The sequence below is a fragment of the Xenopus tropicalis genome, chromosome 5, assembly GCF_000004195.4.
Source record: "Xenopus tropicalis strain Nigerian chromosome 5, UCB_Xtro_10.0, whole genome shotgun sequence".
NCBI classification, from domain to species: Eukaryota; Metazoa; Chordata; class Amphibia; order Anura; family Pipidae; genus Xenopus; species Xenopus tropicalis.
Window position 1 is genome coordinate 161,234,225 of NC_030681.2, and position 14,376 is coordinate 161,248,600.

General features: G+C 45.6%; 1 protein-coding gene across 7 annotated transcripts in view; it reads left to right on the plus strand.

The window, feature by feature from the left end:
- Nucleotides 1–14,376, plus strand: part of dnmt3a (DNA (cytosine-5-)-methyltransferase 3 alpha) — a 115,552-nt gene that overhangs the window by 78,566 nt on the left and 22,610 nt on the right. For all 7 annotated transcript variants that reach the window (XM_004919613.4, XM_004919611.4, XM_004919614.4 and 4 more), the window contains 9 exons: nucleotides 5,089–5,301; nucleotides 7,370–7,528; nucleotides 7,633–7,740; nucleotides 8,301–8,457; nucleotides 8,742–8,888; nucleotides 9,008–9,052; nucleotides 11,179–11,258; nucleotides 13,719–13,831; nucleotides 14,138–14,321. In XM_004919613.4, the coding sequence (XP_004919670.1) occupies nucleotides 5,089–5,301; nucleotides 7,370–7,528; nucleotides 7,633–7,740; nucleotides 8,301–8,457; nucleotides 8,742–8,888; nucleotides 9,008–9,052; nucleotides 11,179–11,258; nucleotides 13,719–13,831; nucleotides 14,138–14,321 (1,206 nt within the window). The remainder of the gene's footprint in view (nucleotides 1–5,088; nucleotides 5,302–7,369; nucleotides 7,529–7,632; nucleotides 7,741–8,300; nucleotides 8,458–8,741; nucleotides 8,889–9,007; nucleotides 9,053–11,178; nucleotides 11,259–13,718; nucleotides 13,832–14,137; nucleotides 14,322–14,376) is intronic.

The following is a 14,376-nucleotide window of genomic DNA, read 5'->3' on the forward strand; positions in this document are numbered from 1 at the left end:
CAACTGGAAGGTAATCCAGAATGCAAATGCACTGATTGGGGTATTTACTCATTTCTGGAACTTTCTGTCTTGGCTGAGCCTCATGGGACTTGTAGTTCTGCACCACTGGCAGTTTTACATTTGCCATAGAATTCTGGCCCATGCTCGGGGGTCCCTCAGGCCACTCCCACGTGCCTCTGCGCCGGGGGGAGCGAGGGGGGTTCCCACAATGGGATTAAAGTAACAAGGCAGATACCAGGGGCTTAGTGCCCCCTCCCAATGGCAAATCCTAGCATTTCATTTTTTGTCTTGTTCCTAAGCGCCCGGGGCAGAATTCTTTATCCATTTGCCAGTGGGGTCCAAATGGGGCACATTGGGGGCAGAATTCTTTATCCATTTGCCAGTGGGGTCCAAATGGGGCACATTGGGGGCAGAATTCTTTATCCATTTGCCAGTGGGGTCCAAATGGGGCACATTGGGGGCAGAATTCTTTATCCATTTGCCAGTGGGGGCAGAATTCTTTTTTCATTTGCCAGTGGGGTCCAAATGGGGCACATTGGGGGCAGAATTCTTTATCCATTTGCCAGTGGGGGCAGAATTCTTTATCCATTTGCCAGTGGGGCAGAATTCTTTATCCATTTGCTAGTGGGGGCAGAATTCTTTATCTATTTGCCAGTGGGGGCAGAATTCTTTATCCATTTGCCAGTGGGGTCAGAATTCTTTATCCATTTGCCAGTGGGGGCAGAATTCTTTATCCATTTGCCAGTGGGGGCAGAATTATTTTTTCATTTGCCAGTGGGGTCCAAATGGGGCACATTGGGGGCAGAATTCTTTATCCATTTGCCAGTGGGGGCAGAATTCTTTATCCATTTGCCTGGGGGCAGAATTCTTTATCTATTTGCCAGTGGGGGCAGAATTCTTTATCCATTTGCCAGTGGGGGCAGAATTCTTTATCTATTTGCCAGTGGGGGCAGAATTCTTTATCCATTTGCCTGTGGGGGCAGAATTCTTTATCTATTTGCCAGTGGGGGCAGAATTCTTTATCCATTTGCCTGTGGGGGCAGAATTCTTTATCTATTTGCCAGTGGGGGCAGAATTATTTATCCATTTGCCAGTGGGGGCAGAATTCTTTATCTATTTGCCAGTGGGGGCAGAATTCTTTATCCATTTGCCTGTGGGGGCAGAATTCTTTATCCATTTGCCAGTGGGGGCAGAATTCTTTATCCATTTGCCTGTGGGGGCAGAATTCTTTATTCATTTGCCAGTGGGGGCAGAATTATTTATCCATTTGCCAGTGGGGGCAGAATTCTTTATCCATTTGCCAGTGGGGGCAGAATTATTTATCCATTTGCCAGTGGGGGCAGAATTCTTTGTGCATTTGCCAGTGGGGGCAGAATTCTTTATCCATTTGCCAGTGGGCAGAGTAGGCGGCCGAGTGGGGCACATTGGGGGCAGAATTCCTTATCTATTTTCCAGTGGGCAGAGTAGGGGGCTGAGTGGGGCACATTGGGGGCAGAATTCCTTATCCATCTGCCAGTGGGCAGAGTGGGGCACATTGGGGGCAGAATACTTTATCCATTTGCCAGTGGGCAGAGTAGGAGGCCAAGTGGGGCACATTGGGGGCAGAATTCCTTATCCATTTGCCAGTGGGCAGAGTGGGGCACATTGGGGGCAGAATTCCTTATCCATTTGCCAGTGGGCAGAGTGGGGCACATTGGGGGCAGAATATTTTATCCATTTGCCAGTGGGCAGAGTAGGGGGCCAAGTGGGGCACATTGGGGGCAGAATTCCTTATCCATTTGCCAGTGGGCAGAGTGGGGCACATTGGGGGCAGAATTCCTTATCCATTTGCCAGTGGGCAGAGTAGGGGGCCAAGTGGGGCACATTGGGGGCAGAATTCCTTATCCAATTGCCAGTGGGCAGAGTGGGGCACATTGGGGGCAGAATTCCTTATCCATTTGCCAGTGGGCAGAGTGGGGCACATTTGGGGCAGAATAGTTTATCCATTTGCCAGTGGGCAGAGTAGGGGGCCAAGTGGGGCACATTGGGGGCAGAATTCCTTATCCATTTGCCAGTGGGCAGAGTGGGGCACATTGGGGGCAGAATTCCTTATCCATTTGCCAGTGGGCAGAGTGGGGCACATTGGGGGCAGAATACTTTATCCATTTTCCAGTGGGCAGAGTAGGGGGCCAAGTGGGGCACATTGGAGGCAGAATTCCTTATCCATTTGCCAGTGGGCAGAGTGGGGCACATTGGGGGCAGAATACTTTATCCATTTTCCAGTGGGCAGAGTAGGGGGCCAAGTGGGGCACATTGGAGGCAGAATTCCTTATCCATTTGCCAGTGGGCAGAGTGGGGCACATTGGGGGCAGAATACTTTATCCATTTGCCAGTGGGCAGAGTAGGGGGCCGAGTGGGGTACATCGGGTACTTTCTCAGACAAATCTTCATCATTTTCCCTGTTTATTTTTTGCAACTTTTCCCTTTCTGCTTCTCATGCAAATTGTTGCCTGGGTCACTGCCCATGGTAACCAGAAACAAACTTGAACCCCTTTAAGTTACTTTTAGTATATTAGAGATGTGCAATTTCTATTTTTTTAGTTTTTTAACTGTCTTTTACTTTCAAATGGGGGTCACTGACCCCGGCAGCCAGAAAACTCTTTTTATTATATTGTTATTATTACTTTTTATTACTTATCTTTATATTTAATACTTCACCAGTTTATATGCCAGACTCTTATTCAAACCACTGCCTGGTTGCTAGGTTAACTAAGACCTAGCAACCAGATTGCTACTGATACCAAAAAGCTAAACAACTGGAAAAACCATAAAAAGAAGACCAGTTCCATATAATCTTAGAATATTACTGTCTGCAACATACTTAAACTATATTTAAAGGTGAGCTACAACCCTTTTAATAACTAAAGTGCTGGAATCAGTAACTTCCAGTTCTGTTTTTAGCAAATTTGACCAAAAGTGGATGTGTTAGCTTGCCTTTGGCAACAGGCTACAGGTTGGCCTTATCCTATGAATGGTCTAATGCTCTGATTGGCTACAGGTTGGCCTTATCCTATGAATGGTCTAATGCTCTGATTGGCTACAGGTTGGCCTTGTCTTATGAATGGTGTCTGCTCTGATTGGCTACAAGTTGGCCTGGTTGTGTGAATGGTCTAATACTCTGATTGGCTAAAGGTCGCCATTGTCCTATGAATGGTCTAATGCTCTGATTGGCTACAGGTTGGCCTTGTCTTATGAATGGTGTCTGCTCTGATTGGCTACAAGTTGGCCTGGTTGTGTGAATGGTCTAATGCTCTGATTGGCTACAGGTTGGCCTTATCCTATGAATGGTCTAATGCTCTGATTGGCTACAGGTTGGCCTTGTCTTATGAATGGTGTCTGCTCTGATTGGCTACAAGTTGGCCTGGTTGTGTGAATGGTCTAATACTCTGATTGGCTAAAGGTCGCCATTGTCCTATGAATGGTCTAATGCTCTGATTGGCTACAGGTTGGCCTTGTCTTATGAATGGTGTCTGCTCTGATTGGCTACAAGTTGGCCTGGTTGTGTGAATGGTCTAATGCTCTGATTGGCTACAATTTGGCTAGAGCTGGGCGGTACGACCAAAAATTTATATCACGGTATTTTTCAAAATGATATCGGTGTCACGGTATATGACAGTATTTTTTTTTCCATGCATGATTAGGTGTTAACCCCATTTCCTAATAAATTAGAGAATAATTACTGCAGTATGGAAAATCAGAGTCAGGCAAGCGAAGGGTCGGCAACAGAAAGTGGTAAGGTAAATCAGGCAGGCTTAGTTTCCCAGGCAAGGCCGCACACAACATAGCACAGGAGGAGGCGTTTGATAGCTTAAAATACCCCCCACACATGCGCAGAACCGGCGCCGTCAGCGCGTCACGGACGTGCACGCTTTGACATGTACGTGCGCTTTGACGCACGCGCACCTGGAACGCGCGTGCGCAACGTCCCGCGGATAACGGGCCGCGCGAGACTGGGCCGCACGGGTGAGTTCCCTGACACCCCGGTATTGCGGTATCTGAAAAATGAATATAGTTTTTAAAAAAAACACCGGTATTCGGTATTAAACGGTATATCGCCCAGCCCTTAATTTGGCCTGGTTGTGTGAATGGTCTAATACTCTGATTGGCTAAAGGTTGCCACTGTCCTATGAATGGTCTAATGCTCTGATTGGCTACAGGTTGGCCTTGTCTTATGAATGGTGTCTGCTCTGATTGGCTACAAGTTGGCCTGGTTGTGTGAATGGTCTAATGCTCTGATTGGCTAAAGGTTAGCCTTGTCCTATGAATGGTGTAATGCTCTGATTGGCTACAAGTTGGCCTGGTTGTGTGAATGGTCTAATGCTCTGATTGGCTAAAGGTTAGCCTTGTCCTATGAATGGTCTAATGCTCTGATTGGCTAAAGGTTAGCCTTGTCCTATGAATGGTGTAATGCTCTGATTGGCTACAAGTTGGCCTGGTTGTGTGAATGGTCTAATGCTCTGATTTCCTTTTTGGGTGCCAGTCGAAATGAAAATGCCAGTGGCATTTGCAGTCAGCAAATCCGATTTAGTTGGGCAGGAAGGCTCTGCCCCTTGATTATATTGTATATTTGCTGTCTTCAGTGTAAACCAGTTGATAGAAATTAATGGAACAGAAACCGACCAACTGCAATCCTGGACCCTTTAGGCTGATGTCCCGAGGAGCAAGTTAGTCGCCCGCCATAGATCATTGCTACCCTGGCCGACTAACTGCTCCGAAATGCCTTTCTGCCGGCAACAATAGGAGTTGCTGGAAGAAAGGCCTATGTGTCCGAAGTTGCACAAAGATGGAGGAAATCTATCGCCGGCGACTAACCTGCTCCGTGGGACATCAGCCTAATATAAACCAGGGTTTATTGGCCAATTTTATCCTCACTTAAACTTTCCAGATCCCTGCATTGTGCCCCACACAACCCCTCCCCTCCTGCTGCAAATACCTCAGTCCTGCTGTTGCACATAGTAACCACAGAGTTGGTTGACTGAATCCCTGCCATCATTGGTTGGTGCCAAATATTTATTCTTACGGCAGGGGGGTTACCTTTTGTCTCGACAGGCTGAGAAGAAGCAGCAGCTGGCAGCCGTGATCAACGCCATGGAAGAAACGGTGTCACGGGAGCCTCAGAAGGAGGAGGAACCCTGTCCGCCGGCCTCCCAGCAGCCCACTGACCCTGCCTCACCCACGGTGGCCACCACCCCCGAGCCAGTCGCGCCTGATGCCGTAGACAAAAATACGTCCAAGTCTGCCGACGACGAGGCAGAGTATGAGGTGAGCCCCAACAGACGTCTCTTTCCTCCATGTCCGTGATTTGTCTACAGCCCCTCTGGTGGTCTGGTAACCTCTCCTGTAGGTCTTGGTTTGTAGGGAATTGAGCCTCAGGTAGAAGGTCGCCAAGTTTTTTAAGACCCAAATGTGACCCAAAGGTTCACTTTTGAGCTCCTTATACCCTCCCGAATTTGTCTACAGCCCCTCGTGGTTTGTATGTTAGTTTAATGAGTGGAAGGGCTCTATCTACTAACTGTCTCCAGAAGCTCAGGGAGGGGAGCTTATTCCCCATCCACTGCATAATCACTGTATTTTTGGCATAGAACATAAGAGCCAAATTCTGGCTGCTTTGGTAGGTACAACATCATCTCCAACCCTCAGTAAGCAGACCACAGGGTCAACTATTAGAGGAATGCCCAGTTCAAGGGCCATGGTCTCCATTATGTCCTTCCAAAATCTCTTTATAGGGGGGCATGACCAGACCATATGGATAAAGTTGGCACCTGGGGTGTTACATCGGGGCCTTTTGCCAAATCTTAGCAGCTTTAGAGGGATTATGTACACTTGGTGGAGACATTTATATTGTATGAGCTCATCTTTTATTGATATTAGAAAGTTATAGGCACAAGGTTGGACTGGGGGGTGCAGTTGCCCCCTAACCCCCTGCAGGGTCCCCCACCCGACATCCTCCTCTGAGCATGCAAGTAAGTCTAATGCATCAGGGGAGGAACGGCAGGGGGAGCGCCGGCAAGGGTTGGGTCTGGGCCAGTGGGGCCCACTAGCACCGGGGCCCACCAGGATTTTTCCTGGTGTCCCAGCAGCCCAGTCCGACCCTGTATAGGCAGTGTCCACTGCTTCCTCCCACTGTTCCTCTTGAAGGTCTGGAATGGCCTGCAGCCAGAGATGGAAGACTATCCATAATGTTCTGTGAGCCTCAGGTAGAAGGTCGCCAAGTTTTCTGAGACCCAAAAGTGACCCAAAGGTTCACCTTTGAGCTCGTTATACCCTCCCGAATTTGTCTACAGCCCCTCTGGTGGTCTGGTAACCTCTCCTGTAGGTTTTGGTTTGTAGGGAATTGAGCCTCAGGTACAAGGTCACCAAGTTTTTTGAGACCCAAACGTGACCAATAGACAATATCAGGGAAGTCATAAAAGTGTGGAAGGAGTGAATTGCCCCACAGTGGAAGATGGGGTGAGAGTGGCCCAGCAGTTGAGTTACTTTTAGTATGATGTAGAGAATAATATTTGCAATTTGCAATTGGTCTTCATTTTTTATTATCTGTAGTTTTTTAGTTATTTCATTTTCAGTTCAGGAGCTCTGCAGTTTGGGCTTCAGCAGTTATTTGGTTGCTAGGGTCCAAGTTATCTTAGCAACCAGGGAGTGGTTTGGATGAGAGACAGGTATATGAATAGGGGAGGGGCTGAATAGAAAAATAAGGAATAAAAAGTAACAATAACAATAAAACTGGGGCCTCACAGAGCAATAGTTTTTGGTTGCCGGGGTCAGTGACCCCCATTTAAAAAGTGCAAAGAGTTGCAAGAAGAAGGCAAATAGATCAAAAACTATAACAAATAAATAATGAAGACCAATTGAAAAGTTGCTCATAATAGGTCATTCTAACATACTAAAAGTTAGCTTAAAGGTGAACCCACCCCTTTAATTCATATAGGGCTGTACCTGAGCCCCCTATTGCTACGGCCCTGAGTACAGAGAGCTGTTGACAATGCCACAAGTGAGGGTACAGGAGGCAGGAACGGGTTCAGGGGTACATTTCTATGCTGTACCTGCCTTACCCTCTGTATGGCCCTGTGCATTTTGTGGGTTTCCTTCAGTCTCGTATCTATTTGTTACAGTGCCACCTAATGGCAGGGCAATGTCACTGCATAATTCTGGCATTTAGAGCCTTTGATTCCTGTACAACTGGGAATGAACCCTTTATGAAACACTCCTCACCCACAAATAGGTATCCGGGTAACTGTTATATGGCAACGGGAGCCTTTACTTTGCGGAGAGATTCCCATTTATGTCATTTATGATCGACAGTCGGAATATATTTGATTTATCTTCCTAGGATGGTCGGGGCTTTGGCATCGGAGAGTTGGTGTGGGGCAAGCTCCGTGGGTTCTCCTGGTGGCCCGGCCGCATTGTATCATGGTGGATGACAGGGAGGAGCCGCGCAGCAGAGGGGACACGTTGGGTCATGTGGTTTGGGGACAGCAAGTTCTCCGTGGTAAGTGATTGCTGGATTGTTTCTTAACTAATACATTTAGTTAGTGGGGCACTTGTTCCTAAATATCTGCTGCACATTAAATGTTCTTGTTCCCCCTCGGTTAGGTTTGTGTGGAGAAACTACTGCCTCTCAGTTCATTCGCCGGCACCTTCCATCAGGCCACCTACAACAAGCAGCCCATGTACCGCAAAGCCATCTATGAGGTTCTCCAGGTACGGAAGCTCTGCTGGACCATTCTTCAGGGAAAGTCCATCTAACCATTATTCTGGGAAAGTCCATCTAACCATTCTTCAGGGAAAGTCCATCTAACCATTCTTCAGGGAAAGTCCATCTAACCATTCTTCTGGGAAAGTCCATCTAACCATTCTTCTGGGAAAGTCCATCTAACCATTCTTTAGGGAAAGTCCATCTAACCATTATTATGGGAAAGTCCATCTAACCATTATTCTGGGAAAGTCCATCTAACCATTCTTCTGGGAAAGTCCATCTAACCATTCTTCTGGGAAAGTCCATCTAACCATTCTTCTGGGAAAGTCCATCTAACCATTCTTCTGGGAAAGTCCATCTAACAAGCTGTCCAGGCTCTGGTTTAGTCAGTCTGTGACCGGGGTCGGGCAGGGAATGTTCTTTTGCAGAGGACCAAGAGTCCACCACTCACTCACACCAGAGATCCCTGAATGTGATGGGACCTGAGATGTTGAGGTTATGGGGTGGCTTTGGCTCCTATTAGGGTTCAGCAAGATAAAGGGTAACTGGGCAACATGTATTGCAGGTGGCCAGCACCCGCGCCAGAAAGGTTTTCCCATCGTGTCCAGAGAACGATGAGTCCGACACTTCCAAAGCAGTAGAAATCCAGAACAAGCAGATGATTGAGTGGGCGCTGGGCGGCTTTCAACCCTCTGGACCCAAAGGCCTGGAACCTCCAGAAGGTGAGAATTAGAACTTGAGACTGTTCCGTCCATGCCCAACACTTTCTGACATGAGTTGGACCCCATACCCCCTGCCTAGGGGCCCCTGTGATAGATACAGTTCCCTCTTTGTGTGTCTCTGATCCTGGGGAGCCGCCATACTGCTTGTTATCCTTCTCCCTCTTTGTGTCTCTCTGATCCCGGGGAGCCGCCATACTGCTTGTTATCCTCCTCCCTCTTTGTGTGTCTCTGGTCCCGGGGAGCTGCCATACTGCTTGTTATCCTTCTTCCTCTTTGTTTTTCAGAGGAGCGCAACCCATACAAAGAAGTTTACACAGAAATGTGGGTGGAGCCCGAAGCAGCTGCCTACACCCCTCCCCCTCCAGCAAAAAAACCTCGAAAAAGCACAGAAAAACCCAAGGTCAAGGAAATCATCGATGAGCGCACACGAGGTATGACCCCCCCCCGGGTACAACTGCAAGTAACCCACCTCTATACCCCCCATATAATAACAATAATAAGAGTCTCTGAGAGGCATCTCTGTGGCTAAATATCCCTTTCTTTCTGGCAGAGAGACTGGTCTATGAAGTGAGGCAAAAGTGCAGGAACATTGAAGGTGAGTATGGCATGGAAAGAGTTAATCAGGGGTTGTATTGCATGTATGGCTAATGTACTAACCGCCAGCATACAGTATAGGGTCATTCTCTGTAATCCCCCAGCTGGTATATAGTACAGGAGACAGTTATCTGAGCATTCTCTGTAATCCCCCAGCCGGTATATAGTACAGGAGACAGTTATCTGAGCATTCTCAGGAATCCCCCAGCTGGTATATAGTACAGGAGACAGTTATCTGAGCATTCTCTGTAATACCCCAGCCGGTATATAGTACAGGAGACAGTTATCTGAGCATTCTCTGTAATACCCCAGCCGGTATATAGTACAGGAGACAGTTATCTGAGCATTCTCTGTAATTCCCCAGCCGGTATATAGTACAGGAGACAGTTATCTGAGCATTCTCTGTAATACCCCAGCCGGTATATAGTACAGGAGACAGTTATCTGAGCATTCTCTGTAATACCCCAGCCGGTATATAGTACAGGAGACAGTTATCTGAGCATTCTCTGTAATCCCCCAGCCGGTATATAGTACAGGAGACAGTTATCTGAGCATTCTCAGGAATCCCCCAGCTGGTATATAGTACAGGAGACAGTTATCTGAGCATTCTCTGTAATACCCCAGCCGGTATATAGTACAGGAGACAGTTATCTGAGCATTCTCTGTAATACCCCAGCCGGTATATAGTACAGGAGACAGTTATCTGAGCATTCTCTGTAATTCCCCAGCCGGTATATAGTACAGGAGACAGTTATCTGAGCATTCTATGTAATCCCCCAGCCGGTATATAGTACAGGAGACAGTTATCGGAGCATTCTCTGTAATACCCCAGCCGGTATATAGTACAGGAGACAGTTATCTGAGCATTCTCTGTAATACCCCAGCCTGTATATAGTACAGGAGACAGTTATCTGAGCATTCTCTGTAATACCCCAGCCGGTATATAGTACAGGGGACAGTTATCTGAGCATTCTCTGTAATACCCCAGCCGGTATATAGTACAGGAGACAGTTATCTGAGCATTCTATGTAATACCCCAGCCGGTATATAGTACAGGGGACAGTTATCTGAGCATTCTCTGTAATACCCCAGCCGGTATATAGTACAGGAGACAGTTATCTGAGCATTCTCTGTAATACCCCAGCCGGTATATAGTACAGGAGACAGTTATCTGAGCATTCTCTGTAATCCCCCAGCCGGTATATAGTACAGGAGACAGTTATCTGAGCATTCTCTATAATCCCCCAGCCGGTATATAGTACAGGAGACAGTTATCTGAGCATTCTCTGTAATACCCCAGCCGGTATATAGTACAGGAGACAGTTATCTGAGCATTCTCTGTAATCCCCCAGCCGGTATATAGTACAGGAGACAGTTATCTGAGCATTCTCTGTAATACCCCAGCCGGTATATAGTACAGGAGACAGTTATCTGAGCATTCTCTGTAATACCCCAGCCGGTATATAGTACAGGAGACAGTTATCTGAGCATTCTCTGTAATACCCCAGCCGGTATATAGTACAGGAGACAGTTATCTGAGCATTCTCTGTAATACCCCAGCCGGTATATAGTACAGGAGACAGTTATCTGAGCATTCTCTGTAATACCCCAGCCGGTATATAGTACAGGAGACAGTTATCTGAGCATTCTCTGTAATCCCCCAGCCAGTATATAGTACAGGAGACAGTTATCTGAGCATTCTCTGTAATACCCCAGCCGGTATATAGTACAGGAGACAGTTATCTGAGCATTCTCTGTAATACCCCAGCCGGTATATAGTACAGGAGACAGTTATCTGAGCATTCTCTGTAATACCCCAGCCGGTATATAGTACAGGAGACAGTTATCTGAGCATTCTCTGTAATACCCCAGCCGGTATATAGTACAGGAGACAGTTATCTGAGCATTCTCTGTAATACCCCAGCCGGTATATAGTACAGGAGACAGTTATCTGAGCATTCTCTGTAATCCCCCAGCCGGTATATAGTACAGGAGACAGTTATCTGAGCATTCTCTGTAATCCCCCAGCCGGTATATAGTACAGGAGACAGTTATCTGAGCATTCTCTGTAATACCCCAGCCGGTATATAGTACAGTATCCTTACCACCCTTCTCTCTCCCATTCAGATATCTGTATTTCCTGTGGCAGTTTGAATGTTACCCTGGAACACCCCCTGTTTATTGGGGGCATGTGCCAAAACTGCAAGGTAAGGTAGATACCCTGCCCTGGGCAATAACAGGGGGGCATAGAAGCTGCCCTGTAATCCTCTGCATGTTGTGTGTTTATTCGGTGAGCCTGGCTGCTATTTCCCAGTGTGTGCCTACTGACATACAGCCTTGCCAACCAGGAATTCTGGGTAGTACATACTTTTCTGTATGGCAAGGCCTCGCCCACTTATATATTGGGGTATTCAGTCCACATCCAGTGGCCCTATATTGTTAGGCCACATCTTTTGCTATGGTAAACAACTAGTTATCCAAACGTGCCCACACACACATATATATAATACACAGTCATTTCCCTATGGGGCCAAACTGTAAACTATATCCTTATAAACAGCGCTTAGTGATGTCATCAGTTATAATCAGAGCTTAGTGATGTCATTTCTGTCACATGACTCACTAAAACTTGTATATTATAATAATTAAAGTTTTCCTGTACCTGTATAAAAGCACTCAGAACTCATGGAACTCCTCGGGGACTTATAATATCCCTATATGTTACAATAGGGGGCACTTTATTCACTATATATTATAAGGAACCCCTCGGGGACTTATAATATCCCTATATGTTACAATAGGGGGCACTTTATTCACTATATATTATAAGGAACTCCTCTGGGGCTTATAATATCCCTATATGTTACAATAGGGGGTACTTTATTCACTATATATTATAAGGAACTCTTCTGTGACTTATAATATCCCTATATGTTACAATAGGGGGCACTTTATTCACTATATATTATAAGGAACTCCTCGGGGGCTTATAATATCCCTATATGTTACAATAGGGGGCACTTTATTCACTATATATTATAAGGAACTCCTCGGGGGCTTATAATATCCCTATATGTTACAATAGGGGGTACTTTATTCACTATATATTATAAGGAACTCCTCGGGGACTTATAATATCCCTATATGTTACAATAGGGGGCACTTTATTCACTATATATTATAAGGAACTCCTCGGGGGCTTATAATATCCCTATATGTTACAATAGGGGGCACTTTATTCACTATATATTATAAGGAACCCCTCGGGGGCTTATAATATCCCTATATGTTACAATAGGGGGCACTTTATTCACTATATATTATAAGGAACTCCTCGGGGACTTATAATATCCCTATATGTTACAATAGGGGGCACTTTATTCACTATATATTATAAGGAACTCCTTGGGGGCTTATAATATCCCTATATGTTACAATAGGGGGCACTTTATTCACTATATATTATAAGGAACCCCTCGGGGGCTTATAATATCCCTATATGTTACAATAGGGGGCACTTTATTCACTATATATTATAAGGAACTCCTCGGGGACTTATAATATCCCTATATGTTACAATAGGGGGCACTTTATTCACTATATATTATAAGGAACTCCTCGGGGGCTTATAATATCCCTATATGTTACAATAGGGGGCACTTTATTCACTATATATTATAAGGAACTCCTCGGGGACTTATAATATCCCTATATGTTACAATAGGGGGCACTTATTCACTATATATTATAAGGAACTCCTCGGGGACTTATAATATCCCTATATGTTACAATAGGGGGCACTTTATTCACTATATATTATAAGGAACTCCTCGGGGGCTTATAATATCCCTATATGTTACAATAGGGGGTACTTTATTCACTATATATTATAAGGAACTCCTCGGGGGCTTATAATATCCCTATATGTTACAATAGGGGGCACTTTATTCACTATATATTATAAGGAACTCCTCGGGGGCTTATAATATCCCTATATGTTACAATAGGGGGCACTTTATTCACTATATATTATAAGGAACTCCTCGGGGGGCTTATAAGATCCCTATATGTTACAATAGGGGGCACTTTATTCACTATATATTATAAGGAACTCCTCGGGGACTTATAATATCCCTATATGTTACAATAGGGGGTACTTTATTCACTATATATTATAAGGAACTCCTCGGGGACTTATAATATCCCTATATGTTACAATAGGGGGCACTTTATTCACTATATATTATAAGGAACCCCTCGGGGGCTTATAATATCCCTATATGTTACAATAGGGGGCACTTTATTCACTATATATTATAAGGAACCCCTCGGGGGCTTATAATATCCCTATATGTTACAATAGGGGGCACTTTATTCACTATATATTATAAGGAACTCCTCGGGGACTTATAATATCCCTATGTGTTACAATAGGGAGCACTTTATTCACTATATATTATAAGGAACCCCTCGGGGGCTTATAATATCCCTATATGTTACAATAGGGGGTACTTTATTCACTATATATTATAAGGAACTCCTCGGGGATTTAGAATATCCCTATATGTTACAATAGGGGGTACTTTATTCACTATATATATAATTAATGGAAATTGGGAAGAGGCTGTTGGTTGGTGTTGCCATATGTATTGTCACTCTATCTGCAGAACTGCTTTCTGGAGTGCGCGTACCAATATGATGATGACGGCTATCAGTCCTACTGCACCATATGCTGTGGCGGGAGGGAGGTGCTAATGTGTGGCAATAATAACTGCTGCAGGTAAGGATATTATATATTATATTTCTATTTGATTTTTTTTTAAGCTCACAAAAAAGATGGGACATTTGTCCATGCAAGGTGTGCTTTCTGCTCTGTAGTGTGTTGGGGGTGGGACTTCCTCTGTTGCACAGGAAGTGGCCTGTGCTCAGCTGTGACTGCCTGGTTGGTTCTTCTACCTGTCAAAGCTCGGGGCCTGTGCTACAGAGGAGAGGCTCACACACTGACACACTGGAGAGCAGAGAGAGGTGTTGCGCATGTAACTCATAGGAAAGAGGTAAAACTGAAATCTTCTGGTGAACCCCTTAGGTGCTTTTGTGTAGAGTGTGTAGACTTGCTCGTGGGACCCGGAGCAGCCCAGGCAGCTATTAAAGAGGATCCATGGAACTGCTATATGTGCGGACACAAGGGGATCTACGGGCTGCTAAAGAGACGCGATGACTGGCCCTCGCGGCTTCAGCTTTTCTTTGCCAATAACCACGACCAAGAATTTGTAAGTAGCCCCTACAATCTCTTTATTGGCCTGTTATATGTGGGAGGGCCTTGGT